Source organism: Arvicola amphibius, chromosome 8, assembly GCF_903992535.2.
Source record: "Arvicola amphibius chromosome 8, mArvAmp1.2, whole genome shotgun sequence".
Classification (NCBI taxonomy): Eukaryota; Metazoa; Chordata; class Mammalia; order Rodentia; family Cricetidae; genus Arvicola; species Arvicola amphibius.
Window position 1 is genome coordinate 128,333,464 of NC_052054.1, and position 15,900 is coordinate 128,349,363.

At 42.5% G+C, this 15,900-nt stretch overlaps 1 protein-coding gene across 1 annotated transcript in view; it reads left to right on the forward strand.

Moving 5' to 3' along the window:
• Window positions 1-8,115, forward strand: part of Ndufs1 (NADH:ubiquinone oxidoreductase core subunit S1) — a 39,557-nt gene extending 31,442 nt beyond the window's left edge. The window contains exon 19 of the mRNA XM_038339228.2: window positions 7,803-8,115. Coding sequence (XP_038195156.1) covers window positions 7,803-7,894 — 92 coding nt within the window. The 3' untranslated portion in view covers window positions 7,895-8,115. The remainder of the gene's footprint in view (window positions 1-7,802) is intronic.
• Window positions 8,116-15,900: the final 7,785 nt, after the last annotated feature.

The following is a 15,900-nucleotide window of genomic DNA, read 5'->3' on the forward strand; positions in this document are numbered from 1 at the left end:
CACTTTCTCTTCAGTGTGGCTGGCTTTATGTTGAGGTCTTTGATCCATTTGGACTTGAGTTTTGTGCATGGTGATAGATACGGGTCTATTTTCATTCTTCTACATGTTGATATCCAGTTATGCCAGCACCACTTGTTAAATATGCTTTCTTTTTTCCATTTGATATTTTTTGCTTCTTTATCAAATATCAGGTGTTTGAAGATGTGTGGATTGATATCCGGGTCTTCTATTTGGTTCCATTGGTCCTCCTGTCTGTTCTTATGCCAATACCAGGCTGTTTTCAGTATTGTAGCTCTGTAGTAGAGTTTGAAGTCAGGGATTGTGATGCCTCCAGAAGTTCTTTTATTGTACAGGATTGTTTTGGCTATCCTAGGTTTTTTGCTTTTCCAAATAAAGTTAAGTACCATTCTTTTGAGGTCTTTGAAGAATTTTGCTGGGATTTTGATGGGCATTGCGTTGAATCTGTAGATTGCTTTTGGTAAGATTGCCATTTTTACTATATTAATTCTGCCTACTAAAGAACATGGGAGGTCTTTCTACTTTCTGGTGTCTTCTTTAATTTCTTTCTTCAAAGATTTAAAGTTCTTGTCATACAAGTCTTCCACTTGTTTGGTTAGAGTTACTCTGAGATATTTTCTGCTATTTGTGGCTATTGTGAAGGGTGTTTATTCTCTGATTTCTTCCCCAGCCCTTTTATCATCTGTGTAAAGGAGGGCTACTGATTTTTTTGAGTTAATCTTGTATCCTGCTACATTGCTGAAAGTGTTTATGAGTTGTAGAAGTTCCTTGGTAGAATTTTTGGGATCACTTACGTAAACTATCATATCACCAGCAAACAGTGAGAGTTTGACTTCTTCTTTTCCAATTTGTATCCCTTTGGTCTCTCTTTGGTGTCTTATTGCTGTAGCTAGAACCTCAAGAACTACATTGATAGATATGGAGAGAGTGGACAGACAACCTTGTCTTGTTCCTGATTTCAGTGGGATTGCTGGGAGTTTCTCTCCATTTAGTTTGATGTTGGCTGTTGGCTTGCTGTACATTGCCTTAATTGTGTTTAGGTATGTTCCTTGTATCCCTGCTCTCTCCAAGACCTTTATCATGAAGGGATGTTGTATTTTGTCCAATGCTTTTTCGGCATCTAATGAGGTGATCATGTGGTTTTTTATTTTTCAGCTTGTTTATATGGTGGATTACTTTGACAGATTTTTGTATGTTGAACCATCCCTGCATCTGTGGGATGAAGCCGACTTGGTCATGGTGGATGATCGTTCTGATGTGTTCTTGGATTCGATTTGCTAGTATTTTATTTAGTATTTTTGCATCAATGTTCATGAGTGAGATTGGTCTGTAATTCTCTTTCTTAGTAATGCCTTTCTGTGGTTTGTGTATCAGGGTAATTGTAGCTTCATAAAAAGAGTTTGGCAGAGCTAGAGAGATGGCTCAGAGTTTAAGAGCACTGGGTGTTCTTCCTGAGGTCCTGAGTTCAGTTCCCAGCAACCACATGGTGGCTCACAACCATCTATAATGAGATCTGGTGCGCTCTTCTGCCCTGCAAGTATACATGCAGACAGAGCACTGTATACATAATAAATAAATCTTAAAAAATAAATAAAGAAAAGAAAAATGGAGGCAGAGTGAGCACAGTAGGAAAGCTTGCCATATTAAAAAAAAAGTTTGGCAATGTTCCCTCTGTTTCCTTTGTGTGGAATAATTTGAGAAGTATTGGTATTGGTTCTTCTTTGTGTGGAATGATTTGAGGAGTGTTGGTGTTAGTTCTTCTTTATGTGGAATAATTTGAGGAGTGTTGGTATTAGTTCTTCTTTGTGTGGAATGATTTGAGGAGTTTTGGTATTAGTTCTTCTTTGAAAGTCTCGTAGAATTCTGAGCTGATCTGGTTCTGGGTTTTCTTTGGTTGGGAGACTTGATGACCGTTTCTATTTCCTCAGCAGTTAGAGGTCTGTTTAATTTGCTTATCTGGTCTTGATTTAGTTTTGGTAAGTGATATTTATTCAGAAAGTTGTCCATTTTCTCTAAGTTTTCCAATTTTGTGGAGTACAGGTTTTTAAAATATGACTGATGCTCCTCTGGATCTCCTCCTGTCTGTTGTTATGTCCCCCTTCCATTTCTGATTGTGTTGATTTGGATATTCTCTCTCTGCCTTTTGGTTAGTTTGGATAAAGGTTTGTCTTATTTTGTTGATTTTCTCAAAAAACCAACTCTTTGTCTCATTGATTCTTTGTATTGTTTTCTTTGTTTCTATTTGTTGATTTCAGCTCTCAATTGGATTATTTCCTGCCATCTAGTTCTCTTAGTTTGCTTCTTTTTGTTCTAAAGTTTTCAAATGTTCTGTTAATTCACTAGAGTGGGATTTTCCCAGCTTCTTTATGTACGCATTTAGTGCTGTGAACTTGCCTCTTAACACTGCTTTCATTGTGTCCCATAAATTTGGGTATGTTGTGTGGTCATTTTCATTGAATTTTATGAAATTTTTCATTTCCCCCTTTATTTCTTCTTTGACCCATTGATGATTCAGGTGAGCATTGTTTAATTTCCATGTGTTTGTAGGTTTTCTGGAATTGGTATTGCTGTTGACTTCTAGTTTTATACCATGGTGATCTGATAAGGTACATTGGGTTATTCCAATTTTTTTGTTGTTGATGAAGTTTGTTTTGTTACCGAGTATGTGGTCAGTTTTTGAGAAGGTTCCATGAGGTGCTGAGAAGAAGGTATATTCTTTTCTGTTTGGATGGAATGTTCTATAGATGTGTGTTAAGTCCATTTGAGTCATAACATCTGTTAGTTCTCTTATTTCTCTGTTCATTTTTTTGTCTGATTGACCTGTTCAGTGGTGAGGGGAGTATTGAAGTCTCCCACTATTAGTGTGTGGGGTTTAATACATGATTTAAGCTTTAGAAGTGTTTCTTTGACATATGAAGGTGCCCTTGTATTTGGGGCATAGATGTTAATTTAGTTTTCATCTTTGGCGATGTTAATTTGTGCATTTTTTCTTCTTCAGGATTTGCTGTAATGAGATCATCAATTGTCTGTGTTTTTGTTGGTGTAGCCATCTTTTTTTGGTTGGAGTTTTCCTTCTAGTATTTTGTGTAGGGCTGGGTTTGTGGCTAGGTATTGGTGAAATATAGATTTCTCATGGAATATCTTGTTTTGTCCTTCTGTGGTGATGGACAGTTTTGCTGGGTATAGGAGTCTGGGCTGGCATCTGTGTTCTCTTAATGTCTGCATAATGCTTGACCATGACCTTCTGGCTTTCATCATCTCCAATGAGAAGTCAGGTGTAATTCTGATAGGTCTGACTTTATATGTTACATGGCCCTTTTCCTATGCAGCTCTTAATATTCTTTCTTTACTCTGTATGTTTAGTGTTTTGATTATTATGTGGTGAGAGGAATTTTTTTTGGATCCAGTCTATTTGGTGTTCTGTAAGCTTCTTGTATCTTCATAGGCATATCTTTCTTTAGGTAGGGAAAGTTTTCTTCTATGATTTTGTTAAATAAATTTTCTGTGCCTTTGAGTTGAACAACTTTTCCTTCTTCTACACCTATATAAGATTTGGCTTATTATGTTGTCCCATATTTCCTGGATATTTTGGGTTAAGCTTTTGTTAGATTTAATGTTTTCTTTAACTGATGAGTCTATTTCCTCTATTGTATCTTCAGCACTTGAGATTCTCTCTTCCATTTCTTTTTCTTTTCTTTTTTTAAAATATTTATTTATTATGTATACAATATTCTGTCTACATGTATGCCTGAAGGCCAGAAGAGGGCAACAGACCTATTATAGATGGTTGTGAGCCACCATGTGGTTGCTGGGCATTGAACTAAGGACCTTTGAAAGAGCAGGCAATGCTCTTAACCGCTGAGCCATCTCTCCAGCCCCTCTCTTCCATTTCTTATATTCTCTTGTTCATACTTGCATTTGTGGTTCCTGATCTTTTTCTCATGATTTCTGTTTCTATAATTTCTTCAGCTTGTGTTTTCTTAATTTTTTCTATCTCAGTTTTCAAGTCATGAATAGTTTCTTTTATATGTTTGAGTTCTTTTTCTTGGTTTTCTTTAAGTGATTTGCTGATAGCTTCCAATTTTTTGTGTTTTTTTCTATTTCTTTAAGGTAATTTCTCATTTCATCTTCAAGAATTTCAAACATTCTCTTGAGGTTATTTTTTAGATCATTTTCTTCTGGTTCATCCATATTTGGTTGTTCAGGTCTTGCTGTTGTAGGGTCTTTAGGTTTTACTGGTGTTGTGTTGCTCTTTGTGGTGTTGTGTGTGATCTTACCTTTTCTACTCATCCTTTCCTCTAGTAGGTGTGGTTGGGGCTGTCTGAGATTCTGTTGAATAGTCTTCTAGGTGCCAGTGAACCCAAAGCTCAGATGGCTGTTCCTCGTGGTACAGTCAGTGTCACAGTTCTAGTTACCCTGTTGGTTATTCCTGTTCCTGGAGGTAGCTCAGTGCTCCTGTGCTTTGCTCTGCTCCCTTGGAGTTTGCTGTCTCTGCTTTGGCCTAGGCTGCTGGCTTTGACCTGTTTCTGTAAATCCTGGTCTGGATCTCCTCCTGCAGAAGTCCCTGGCTTGGAGTTAGACCTGTTCTGGTGGCGATCACTGACTCTGGATCTGGTCTGCTGGGTCAATCGTGATTCACCCCTATCCCGGGACTGGGTTTGCTCCGGATGGAGTTTGTTCTCTCTGTGTCTTAGGTCACTGGTTCAGTCCCACTCGGGTTCTGGTGGAGGTCGCAGACTCTGAGTCAGGTCGTTGGCTCACTCCTGGTCTGCCAGTGTTCCAGGACTGGGTTGGTTCCCAGGGCTAGATTTACTCCTGGCTTCTGCTCCTGGTGGAGCTTGTTTCCTCAGGCTCTCTCTGTCCTAGGAGTCTTGTTCAGTTCCACTCTGGTAGAATTTGTTGCTCAAGGTGGAGTTTCTTACCTCAGGGCAATTTTGGCTTAGGTTACCGGCTTTGACCTGTGTCTGTAAATCCTAGTCTGGATTCCCTCCTGCAGAAGTTCCTGGGTTGGAGTTGGACTTGGAAAGGTTTCTGGTTCCAGTCTACTGCCTCGGAGGTTCCAGGCTTGGGCGAACCCGGACCCTCAGAGGACCTGCTTACTTCCTCAGAGGTCTCAGACTCACACTCAGACCCGCAGGGGTTCCAGGTTCCTGCCTATTCCCTTTGATGTCCAGACCAATGCCGGAACCCAGAGGACCTGACTCAGGCCTACTCTCTCTGAGGTCTCAGACTTGCACCTGTCCCCGCCGAGTTCTCTGGTTCCTGGCTCAGACCTAGTTCTTGGGAGGCCCTAGACTCTTGCCCAGACCCACCGTGGTGTTGGTTTAGGTCTACTCCCTTGAAAGTCCTGGATTCACATCCGGACCCTCGGCAGTCTCTGGCTCTGGCTCGCTCACTCAGCGGTTACTCCCCTGTACCTGTTCCAGTGGAGATCGCTGACTCTGGATCTGGTAGCTGGGTTGATCCTGATCCGCCCATGTCCCGGGACTGGGTTTGCTCCTGGCTTCTGCTCCTGGTGGAGCTTGTCAGTCCCACTCTGGTTCCTGTGGAGGTCGCAGACTCTGAGTCAGGTCTTTTTCTCAGTCCTGGTCTGCCAGTGTCCCAGGACTGAGTTGGCTCCCAGGACTTGATTTGCTCCTGGCTTGTGCTCCCGGTGGAGCTTGTTTCCTCAGGCTCTCTCTGTTCTAGGAGTCTTCTTCTTCTTCTTTTTTTTTTAAATTTTTTTCTTCTGTTTTATGCCGTTTTAAAAATGTATACAATGACAGTTGGGTGGTGGTAGTGCTGCCTTTGTCCCAGCACTCAGGAGGCAGAGACAGGTGGATCTCTGTGAGATCAAGGACAACCTGGTCTACAGAACGCGTTCCAGGACAGCCAGGGCTACACTGAGGAACCTGTCTCAAAAAACAAGAACAAAAAATGTGTACAGTGTTTTGCTGCATGCATATGTGTGTAAATGCCTGAGGAGATGGGAAGAGGGTGTTGGATCCCCTGAAACTAGAGCTGCATACAGTTGTGAGCCACCAAGTAGATGCTGGGAACTGAATCCCAGACCTCCCCAGGAGTAGCAAATGATCTTAACTCCTGAGCTGTCTCTTCAGTCCCTTTCGTATATTTTTAAATTAGCATATATTAGTAGGTTACTCCCTATTAATAGGTTATTTCAGTGAGGTGATTAAAATGGTTAGGATCAAGGCCAGCAGCATAGCTTACTGTGTAAAGAAGTTTGCCATGTAACCCTGACCGCACAACAGGAGAGAACCAACCCCTAAAAGTTGTCTTCTGACCTCCACACAGACACTCTGACATGTGCATCCCCCACACCAATAACAAACTTCTAAACAAGAGTTTTAAAAAATAAATACAAGTTGAGATCATTGTAGAATACAACGGAACCCAGCACAAAACCATCATGAAGCATCACTGTGACTTTTAGCTCTTGAGGGGCAGAGGCAGGAAAATTTCCGTACTCAGAGATTGGCAGTTTTTGCTGGGCATGGTGGCTTACACCTGTAGTCTCAGCACTTGGATGACAATAGACTAAGGAGTTCAAGGTTAAACTTTGGCACATAGTAAGACCCTATGTTGAATAAGCAGTACACACAAAAAATTTTGGCCTTCCTCCCCACCCCCCCACCCTTTTTTTTTGGCTTTTTTGATACAGGGTTTCTCTGTAACAGCCCTGGCTGTCCTAGAACTCACTCTGTAGACCAGGCTGGCCTCAAAACTCATAGGATCCACCTGCCTCTGCCTCTCGAGTTCTGGAATAAAGGTGCGTACCACCGCTGCCCAGCCAGTTTATGTTTTTTTAAAAAAATTACTTTTAATTTATTATAAGCAAAGAAAGCCAGTGACTGTGTGTGTTTGTGCTCGTGTGCGAGCAGGTCTGTGCATGTCACCTTCGTACTTGTAGAGGCCAGAGGACAACTTTCCGAGGCAAGCGCTCTTTCCATCATGCTGAGGCTGAGGTTCTCTTGCTGTCTCTGCCGCGCTCTTTATGGCCCGAGCTACAGGGTGATTGTTTTAGTCTAAGTGCTTATTTCGTCATAGTGGTGTTAGGATTACGGATGTGTGCCTGTTGGGATTCAGAGTTCACACTCAGTTTGTCTGGCCTTTGCCAGCACCTGGGTGGTTCGTTTTGTAAATTCTGGGTAGCCCAGGTAGACCTGAAACTCACAACAATCCTTCTGTCTCAGCCTATTGCTGATAGCATTAGCTACCACATATAGCTGATAAACAGTTCTGTGGTTTTTTTTTTTAGATGTTTTAAAGAATTTTCTGTCGTTTAATTTTTTTCATACTGGTATGTTGTCTAGCTCTTATGTGATCATTTAATTATTGCTAAATATTAAAAGCAGTTAACCAGAAAGCTGTGGTGGTAAACAAGAAGTGAAGGCAAGAGGATCATAGTTCAAAGGTCATCCTTGGCTTCATAAACAGCCCAAGATAACAAGACCCTAGCTTAAAAATACTTGGCCAGTAAAGAGCTTATGTGCAAAATGTATTGCTTATTTATACTTTCATTACAGCCTCACCATCTTTTGTTCCTGAATATGTGCAACACTAAATTTTCAGTGTATGTTCTAAAGTCACACTAACAAAAACTTGGCATGGTGGCTCTTCCCTGTACACTCAGCACATGGGAATCTGAGGTAGGAGGAGCACCACAAGTTTGAGGCTAACTTGGTATACACTTGAGTTCCTGTCTGGTCTGAAATCTGAGACACTGTTTCCAAAACAACAAAGGAAGTTCTGTTAACAAAATGCATGTTCTTAATGTCTTTCAGATTCAATTAGCAGAGCCTCACAGACAATGGCCAAGTGTGTCAAAGCTGTCACGGAGGGTGCTCAGGCGGTAGAGGAGCCATCCATATGCTGAGACATCCACCAGGGACCCAGTTTTGCTGTAGACAGTAAATGGACATTGGTGTAATCCCTTACAAGCTGATGTTTTCCAACGTGATTCTGAGTGATGCAATATTTAAAGTTATGCTATGCTTATTTGAAAATGGTATTGCCCTTAACCACAATCTTGGCAGTTTAAAGTTTATGGATTATGTACAAGCATCAAGTAGTTTAATAAAGCGTTAAAAACACTGATCCTTAAAATATGAATTTTTTTCATAGATCATTTTTTGTTTCAAAATGGATGAAAGGAAAGGCCTTTTAGGACTAGGGACATAGCTCATTGGTGCAGTAGTGTAAGGCTAAAGATTCAACCCCTGAGACTTAAGAAAACAACAAAGATCTTCCATTCAGTCTCACGTTTTGTGCTTAAGACCAGCGGAATGACTCAGAATGGGTAAAGGTGCTTCCTGCCAGCTCTAACTGGCAGCTGAGCCTGGAGCGACACGGTAGAAGGAGGGAACTGAGTCCTACAACTCACACAGCCTCTAGCTGCCGGGCTGCAGACTTAGAAGTCTGTCTCCGCCGGACATGGTGGCGCACGCCTTTAATCTCTACAACTCACACAGCCTCTAGCTGCCGGGCTGCAGACTTAGAAGTCTGTCTCAGCAGGACATGGTGGCGCACGCCTTTAATCTCTACAACTCACACAGCCTCTGGCTGCCGGGCTGCAGACTTAGAAGTCTGTCTCCGCCGGACATGGTGGTGCACGCCTTTAATCTCAGCACTCCGGAGGCAGAGGCAGGTGGATCTCTGTGAGTTCAAGGCCAGCCTGATCTATAGAGTGAGTTTTAGGTTAGCCAGGACTACACAAGGAAACCCTGTCTCGAAAAAAAAAAGTTCTTAAAAATTTTAAGTTTTCTGTTAAAATTAATTAATAGAAATGTGGGACTAGAGAGATGGCTCAGCTATTAAGAGTACTGGCTGTTCATCCAGGGGACCCAGGTTCAATTCCCAGCATGCACATATGGTTTACAACTGCCTGTTAACTTCAGTTCCAGATCGATTTCCTGATGTGGGAACTGGTTAAGCCACAGGGCACATGGCAATATACAGATTATTAAAATGGGTTAATTTAAGTTGTAACAGCTAGTTAGTAACAGCCTGAGCTAATAGGCCAAATCAACTTCTTTATTAACCAATGGTAATAAGACATATTCACAGCATACAGAGGGGAATCCTATATCATCTTCCTCTTCTGGCTTCTGTGGGCACCAGGCATGCAAGTGTTGCATAACATACATGCAGGCAGAACACCCATATGCAAAAAATAAAACAATAATTAGCTGGGCAGTGGTGGTGTGTACCTTTAATCCCAGCATTCAGGAGGCAGAGGCAGACAAAGCTCTGAGTTCGAGGTCAGCCTGGTCTTTAGAGTGAGTTCCAGGACAGCCAAGGCTGTTCCACAAAGAAACCCTCTCGGGGGGGGGGGGGGGAATTGATTAAAGAAAAAAGTAAACATTTTATAATTAATTTAGGAGATGATCCAAAAGTAGGTAAAGGGTTTTTGTGTTGTTGTTGTTTTATCTGTACTTAGAGGATTGAACCTAAGCAGACTGAGCAAGTGTTCTGCCATTGCAGTATAGCTTCAGTACTGTTTCTGTTTTGTTTATTTTTTTTTTCAAAATTCTTTCTTTTGTAATCCTAATTCCTTTCTCCTTTCACTAAAACCCCCACGTATAGGATACCATTTTCCTGGCCACGGCAACAGTATGGTTCTAGAGAAGGAGTGTGCCATCAATAATTCAGAAGCTGGACAGGGCTGAGGAGTGGACAGTACGCTCGGTGTGCGCGAGGCCCTAAGTTTACTTCCCCTCACACAAAATAACTATACAGAGTTTGCCAACTTTTTCAGAATTCTTTGTTTTTGGTGCTATGTCTTGAAGTTGTGTACTTTAAAGTGCTTAGCTTGGGCTTAAGGGTGTAACTCAGCCATAGAGCATCAGGACATGGTGGATGGACCTAGGTTTTGGCCCCAGCATACACAGAAGTACTCTGCCTAAAACTCCTAGCTGCCTGAAAGTCTAAATTCTCTGTTCTAAGCGTTTGAATCCAATACAGATTTCCTCTGCCCCCAGAATTCTTCACCACTCGACACGCTGGCCTCAAGGGGACGTAACTCCAGCTTTGAGTTCCACACAGTGCTCTTGAGTGAATTGGATACTCCGGTGAGAAGGAGCTGGATACAGCTAAGTGGGTCCAATCCTTGGCCGCCCTCTAGGTACCAAGAATATACTTAGATACTAACGGCAAGAGTGGGTTCTTTGAGTAAAGGGTCTTGCTATAATGCCCAAATTTAGTCAGGTTTACTGAGGTTTGCTTCTAAGAGTAAAATAAAACTTCCATCAGAAGAGGAAAATTTCTTGGTAGTGAGAGGATTCTGAGGAAGGTCAAAGCTACTGATGTATATATGTGGGAACAGGTGGATTCTTTTTTTTTTTTTTTCTCTTTAGTTTTTCAAAACAGGGTTTCTCTGTAGCTTTGGAGCCTGTCTTGAAACTAGCTCTTGTAGACCAGGCAGACCTCGAACTCAGAGATTGCCTGCCTCTGCCTCTGCCTCTGCCTCACGAGAGCTGGGATTAAAGGCGTGTGCCATGACTTTTGCCACCATATGTCTTTGGGAAATATAAGCACAAACTTGAGCTCATGTCATTCTGTTCCAGCCTTCTGTGTGGCTCAGACCAGGTGACTGTGCTGCCACCATTGATTGTTGCTAGCTTACTAAAGCATTTCCTGCCAGTTCAAACCAATCTTGTTTAACTTTGGAAGAGTTGGACATTTTTTCTTTAAAGATTTATTTTTTAAGTATACAGTGTTCTGCCTGCATGTGTGCCTGCACCCCAGAAGAGGACACCAAATCTCATTATAGATGATTGTGAGCCACCATGTGGTTGCTGGGATTGAACTCAGGACCTCTGGAAGAGCAGCCAGTGCTCTTAATTGCTAGGCCATCTCTCTAGGCCCAGAGTTGGACAGTTTTAACATTGTTTCTCTATTTGTAAGCTGATGTAGGTGTGTCTTCTATCTATCTGAAGATTTCATTGGTTAATTAATAAACTGCTTGGCCTGATAGGTTAGAACATAGGTGGGTGGAGTAGACAGAACAGGAAGAAGGAAGTGAGGTAGATGGCTCAGGCAATCACCATGCCTCTCCTCTCTGAGACAGTCGCCATGAAGCCAGCCACCAGGTCAGACATGCTGAATCTTTCCCAGTAAGACACCGCTTCTTGGTGCTACAGATTATTAGAAATGGGTTAATCAAGATGTGAGAATTAGACAATAAGAGGCTGGAACTAATGGGCCAAGCAGTATTTAAATGAATACAATTTGTGTGTTGTTATTTCGGGTGTAAAGCTATCCAATGCGGGAGCCGGGCGGGACGAGAAGCAGGCCTGCCCACAGCTCCTACTACAGTAAGCTGAGGATAAAAATTTTAACTACCGGGCTGGAGAGATGGCTCAGTGGTTAAGAGCATTGCCTGCTCTTCCAAAGGTCCTGAGTTCAATTCCCAGCAACCACATGGTGGCTCACAACCATCTGTAATGGGGTCTGGTGCCCTTTTCTGGCCTTCAGGCATATACGCAGAAAGAATATTGTATACATAATAAATAAATAGATATTTTTAAAAAAAAGAAAAAAATTTTAACTACTACCTTCAACCCCATACATAGTTAAATCAGAAAGTTTATAACCCTTTGGCCTGTTCCTGACAGCAGGAGTCAGCCTGCTCAGTGACTGAGTACCCTGTTGTAGATGCAGGGAAGCCTGTTGGTGAGTCCTTGATCCTAAATTGATGGTCCCCATCTTAGTGTAACTTGTTCCTAGGCTGAGGAATAATCATGCTTTATATAACCTCCGGTTTGTATTTTCCTTTTTTAAAAAGGTGTCTTCCTCTCACAGATTCTGAGAAATTAACAAATTCTCCAGGGGTAGCACAGTCAACAGTGCCCCTCCCACAGATCACGAAAACTATTTTATTACACAGACATTCTGTATTTATTTTGATAGAATTTTTAATAGTTGTAGTATAACTTACTGAGGACCTGGGTTTGGTTGCCAGGACCCATATAGAGGCTCAGAATGTTCTGAGTTCAGTGCTTGGGGGTGGAGGGTTATGTACTCCTGTCTGCTAGTGCACACACCTGTGTGTGCAGAGGCCCGAGGAGGCCCCAGGTGTCCTCTGGTACTCTCCCTTGTTCCTCTGAGCCCTATCAGACCTTCCTTCTCCACAGCAGTGGGCTTATGGGCATTCAGGGCCCCATGGTTGTACAGCAAGCGCTCTTAACCAATTCTAGACAGAACTAAAGAAACTTGGCACGGAACATATAATTGTGTTTGTTTTGTTTTTCTTCAAACAAAGGCTTGCTTTGTAACCCAGACTAGCCTCAAACTTCCAGTCTTCCTAATTTTGCCCTCCAAATGCTGGAACCACAGGTCTGCACCACCACACCTGGCTCAAGTCAAAGACTTTTCAGGAGATGATTCTGTGGTAGGTTTGCTATGGATTGTGTAGCCTGGGTTGCTACAGGTCAGCATAAGTTCCAAATGAAGAAACACTCCTCTAAGAAAATATTTAGCACTGTAGTTTGTATGAAATAGTAAAACCGTAGGCTGGAGAGATGGCTCAGCGGTTAAGATCATTGCCTGCTCTTCCAAAGGTCCTGAGTTCAATTCCCAGCAACCACATGGTGGCTCACAACCATCTGAACTGAGATCTGATGCCCTCTTCTGGCCTGCAGGCAGACACACAGAATATTGTATTTATTATGTAATAAATAAATAAATAAATAAATAAGTAAATAAATGTATGTTTAAAAAATAGTAAAACCTCAAACTGTGGGGTTCCATTACCATTCTATTGGGCTTTACTATGGGGGTACGGGTGGGGCTGTACCACCACCAGCTTTTTAGTTGTGAGTTCTCAGGTCCTTATACTTGCAAGGCAAGCACTTTGCCTGCTGAACTTTCCCTGGCCCCTCTTGTATTATTTAGCGAAATAAGTAAGTTCCCTGCCAGAAAGATGGGATGTTATATTGATACTGAGATGAAAATTACTCTGTAAACAAGTGAAATACAGTCAGGACCACTGAGCCTGTGGTCTGACTGGCAGGGTGAACTTGCCTCACTGTTAAAGAGCAGAAGTATCTGTTTGCTTTGGAAGCTCTGGGACAGTGTTGAAATATAAAAGGAAGCTGCATGGTGGTGGTGCACACTTTAATCCCAGCACTTGGGAGGGAGAGGCAGCCTGTGAGTTCAAGGCCAGCCTGGTGTACAGAGTGAGTTCCAGGACAGCAGCGAGATCTGTTACACAGAAACCCTGTCTTGGGAGGGAGGGAGAGAGGGAGGGAGGGAGAGAGAGAGAGGCATGACTTATATTCTGTCTACTTATATTCTATCTACTTGCCAAAGAGAAAAGCGTGCACGCACAACACACACACACACACACACAAACACACACTGTGCCTGTGCTTGTGTTGTGACAGTGTTATTTTTCAATCAGGAACATCACAAGTTCCAAGCTAGTCTGAGTGACATAGTTTTAAAAATAACTGTGAACAAGTAGATGGTAAAGGCACTTGCCACCAACCCTGGGTTTGACCCCTGGGACTCCTCATGGTGGAAGGAGAGAACGCTCCAAAGTTGTCCTGAGACCATGACACTTGCACACACATACACGAATAAATGTATTTTATTTTTGTTTTGGATTTGGGTGTTTGAAACAGGCCTCTCTATGTGGCTGGCCCTAATCAAGTAGATCAGGCTGGCCTTGAAATCAGATCGTCCTGTCTCTGTTCCCCCAGTGCTGGGATTAAAGGTGTGTACCGCCATGCCCAACTTGTAAGCCTTTTTTTCTTTCAATGCTGGGAGAAAATGTACTCCTCTGCGGTGTGTCGTTGAACTGATAAAGCTCAATAATAGAGCTACTCTCTTCAGGTAGTTTCCTGAGGTACAATGTCCAGAGAGCAGACACTTTGTGTTTGCTTAGCAAGAACTACGCAGCCACACCTCTTCATGGGGTGGGGTTTGCTTTGCATCTGCGAGCCTTAGGAAATGGTCAGTTGGGGATACGAATCCCTGTACAGCACTGTTCTCTTGGGAATTGGGTGTATTTCTCAGTAACTAGTGTGTGTCCTCTATGATCTACACCCTTTCTTATTAGCCTAGTATGTGTCCTTAATGTGTTTGCTCATCTCTTTTCAAGCCTTTGTGCCCTGTGGAAGGGAAAGGCGTTTTACCCTCTCCAGCTGCGTCTCTGTGTGCTTACCTCATGTTCTCCAGTCACTGTCCCATCTTGTGCATCAGTGACTAAGGCCAGGCACACGCCTCTAGTCACAACACTTGAGAGATGGAGGCAGGAGGATACCTCAGGCTATTCCAGCCAGTGCCTACATGAGCCCCTGAAAGAGGTACTGTTTCAAGACAGGGTTTCTCTGTGTAACAGCTCTGGCTGTCCTGGAACTCGCTTTGAACTGGCTTTGAACTCATGGAGATTCGCCTGCCTCTGCCTCCCGCAAGCTGGGATTAAAGGCGTGCGTCAGTACTACCTGGCTGCCTTATGTGCTTTATTTAGGCTTGACTTACAAAATATATTACTATTTGGTAAAAATGAAATGATTCCTGTCGCAAAATGAGATAGTAGGACAAACAGTATGATTTCCTGCGTAAAATCCATTGAATACAAAAAGAAATCTCCAATCTTTTTTTTCCTAGATTTTATTTCTATGAGTTTTCTGCCTGCATGTATGTATATATGTGTGCCCTGTGCATACAGTGCCCAAGGAGATAGGAAGAGGGACTCAGATCACCTTGTACTGGAGTTAAAGGTGCTTGTGAACCCCATGTGGATGTTGAGAATTGAACTCCAGTTCTCTGGGCGAGCACTGAGCCCTCTCTGTAGCTCTAATCCCTAATCCATTTGGTGCCAGCTATAGGGGTACACTCCTATACTGCCAGCACTCAAGAGGGTACGACAGGAAGGAGGCTATAGGAGTTGGAAGCCCGCAGCAACTACATAATGAGTTCAAGTCCAGCCTGGGATGTAGAGCAAAACTCTCAGAAACAGCAAAAGCCTCCACACAGGTAAGAACCATATCTTACCCATTGTAAACTTCCTACCTGGAGTTGGTTCTTCCAATCATGTTTCTGGTTTAACCCTGTAAGCACATGTACAAAAGAAGCAGTTCTAAGAGAAAATGAAATACAACATGCAATAGGGTAGAAACAGATCCCTAGGGGCTTTCCCTGCTTCTAACACAACAACCACTGTTACCACCAATAGCTTAAGCTCAGGCCACAGTGAGGACTGTGCTGACTCATGTTAGACTCTGGGAAATGTACACACTGTTGTTTACTCTGCTAGTGCTGAATAGAACAATCCGAATGCTTACTCCTGAAATAAGGTCATTTTGCCTAGGCATTAAAATGTAAGGGACTGGCCAAGACAGTTATTAAATAGGTTCTGTCCTGGAAGAGACCATTCCTCTCTCACTGAGACCACTTCCTTCAGGCTTTCTGATTCAGCATGGTCAGATAGAGTTAAGTTGTTCCTGTTAGTTTCTATTGCAGGATAGTATTGCACGTTGCAGGTCAAAAGGATGCCACACATCCATTCCCTTCCATTCATTGTCTAAGGCCATAGTTAGTCCTTTGTCTTCTCCGGATCCCTCATCAAGCTAAGACATCAAACACATTGGTCACTCTTTTCTTCCCAAATGATAAGTTCATTATCATTAGACTTCTTGGTTACTAAGTAGGTTTGACTAAATCAGCTACATTTCTTAAATTTAGTTAACTATGCTGTGCCTTATACTTTTTCTTAGTAAGCACTTGCTTCAAGGCTCTGGTTTCAGTTCCTAGCTCTAGGAAAGCTAAACAAAACAGACATGTTTTTCTTTTGTAACAGCTACTATAATCATTAACTTTCTCCATTTATTTATTCCGCTGATTTCTTAATGATTCTCATATGGTTAATTTTGTTGT